This window comes from Cynara cardunculus, assembly GCF_001531365.2.
Source record: "Cynara cardunculus var. scolymus isolate 2C chromosome LG 7, CcrdV1, whole genome shotgun sequence".
In the NCBI taxonomy this organism is placed as follows: Eukaryota; Viridiplantae; Streptophyta; class Magnoliopsida; order Asterales; family Asteraceae; genus Cynara; species Cynara cardunculus.
This window is the reverse complement of record NC_037534.1, coordinates 5,335,824-5,338,093: the sequence shown is the minus strand read 5'-3', so window position 1 is coordinate 5,338,093 and position 2,270 is coordinate 5,335,824. Positions and strand designations below refer to the sequence as shown.

General features: G+C 37.7%; 1 protein-coding gene across 1 annotated transcript; it reads right to left on the bottom strand.

The window, feature by feature from the left end:
* Positions 1-669: 669 nt before the first annotated feature.
* On the bottom strand, positions 670-1,689 carry LOC112515857. Its single transcript, XM_025122805.1, has one exon. The coding sequence runs from the start codon at positions 1,670-1,672 to the stop codon at positions 1,010-1,012; it is 663 nt and encodes a 220-aa protein (XP_024978573.1). The 5' UTR covers positions 1,673-1,689; the 3' UTR covers positions 670-1,009.
* Positions 1,690-2,270: the final 581 nt, after the last annotated feature.

Sequence of the window (2,270 nt, the reverse complement as noted above, 5' to 3'; positions counted from 1 at the left end):
TCAAATAATGTCACCGTTTGAAAAAAATTATAGGTTCCATAGCTATCTCGAAGTCCCTTAGAGAAACATAACCCACGAAGTACAATTAGGGTTTGCTCTAGATAGTTTGGAAGAGCAGTGGTCCAGTGAATTCTTGTTCTACAAAAGAACAAGTACCATCATCCTCATAATTGTCGTTTCGTTCCTTTTGTTCACCAAGTATATGTGCAACTCAAAGCGGTCGAGAGAAATGGCGCGCCATCGTACATCTGTGAGATGCGGGAGGTTTTCATCAAATAAATACATCGAGTTCGGGCTCAAACACCATCACTATCGGTTGCGTGTAGGGTGCGAAGAGGTCTTCTTCAGATATCTGGGGGCATCGAGTTGCATCACCTGGGATCTCCAAGGATTGAGGGAGGAGAAGAGAAAATGGTCTTTTAGGGTTTTGTGAAAATCTGTTCAAATACGTAAAATTAATGTCAAGTTTGGCCTACTACTTAATGGAGGAAACGTGCAGACTTAGAGTGAGGAACCAAATTCAAAACGAATACAGTCTTTATAGGTTTTTCTGTACTATGTTCATGCACTAATTTCATAATCATTACCAACTTATACGAACCAAACACAAAACGCACAGTTTCCGGTCCTAATCGTAGCACGTTGAAGCATGAAATGTAATAACATGATGCACAAAAAGGTAAATACAAGTAAATAATCGAAAACAGTTCACAATTCTTCATCCTCAAAAGCTTCCTCAACGATCTTTTGTATATTTATATATCTGATCGACAAAGAATTGATCGACATCGATGGATACGTTCAGTAATATACAAGCAGATCATCTTACAATTTAGCGAACTAGGGGCTTCGGATTTGAGATTTTTCGAAAACAATTTCTATATTAAACCGTGTCCGCTTCTGAAGATGAAATCGAGCAATTTTGGTGCAACGATTTCACCAAAGAAATTTCTTGAAATAAGATTGTTTTTCATGAAAGAAAACCGAATTTACCAAAAACACCATTAAGCTAGAGGATGGGGCTTTGACTGAATGCAGAAAGGGTTGTGGGGCTAAAAAGCATCGAAGAACACCATGAAAGTGATGATGGTGACATATTGAACCCTAACGGACTCATGGGTGCAACCCAAGATGGCTCGTAAACCCGTGGTGGTGCAGACGACAAGCTTAGCCCCAACGGACTCAAACCCCCGAAATAATCCATCACCGGTGACTTCGAAGATAACCTACTAGAATCAAGTGTTTCGTTCAAGAAACTACGAAAATCCGGAGAGAAAATGAAAGCCGGTAGCGGGCTGATCACGGTTGCTCCGCCTTCTGATGGCGGTATTGGTTTGGGAAATAACGATGGTTTTGGTATCTTAGAGAGGATAAGAGGTGGTGGAGCGATGTCTTTTAGGCGGCGTACTGGCGGAGTCTGAAATTCCGGCGTGCTAGTGAGGACACGAACGACTTCTTTGAAATTGGAAGCCTTGACGTTATAAACTTTGGGTGGGGTGGGCGGTAACGGTGCGATGAATTGTTTTGTGATGGGTTTGTGGGTCGGTTTACGGACCGAATGAAGGGCGTTAAGGTAGGATGGACGGGTCGATTTGATCGATTTCGGGAGATGATCATTGTAGGACGAGGAAGAGGTTGAAGATGAAGTGTTGGAAGAAGAAATTTGATCCATTTCGTATCCTAAAAGATTTTGTGCTTGTTTTGTTTTTGGTAATATGTGTGTATATATATATATATACATACATATATATATATATATATATATATATATGTATATATATGTATATAGAAGGTGTTTAGAGCAATTATTGTTAAAAATCCACGTGATACAGATCTTGTTCAACGATTTATTTGTATATGATATGGACATGAATTTGTTTTTGTAACAGTAAATTTGACTTGTGAAAATATCAGTAAAACTGTTTGAATAATGAAAATAAAAGTAATAAAAATGAAAATAAAAAAGAACGGTCATAATTAATTGAACTTTGCATAATTGGTTGTGACACACACTTGATTACTTAGAAATATAGAGTTTTGGTTATTGTTGGGAACCATAAGTTAAATTATTTTTTTGAATTTAGAGACCGTTTATCCAATTACTTATTTGATAAACGTTTACCGATATGAGTCAACATTATGATATATTTTGATGCGCAAGATTTTAGTATATCAAAACATATCAAATGCAATAATTTACTGGGTAAGTGCTTACGTGAGTAAGAGTCGTCATCCTCACTTACCAGATAAGACTCTCCATTATTCTCATT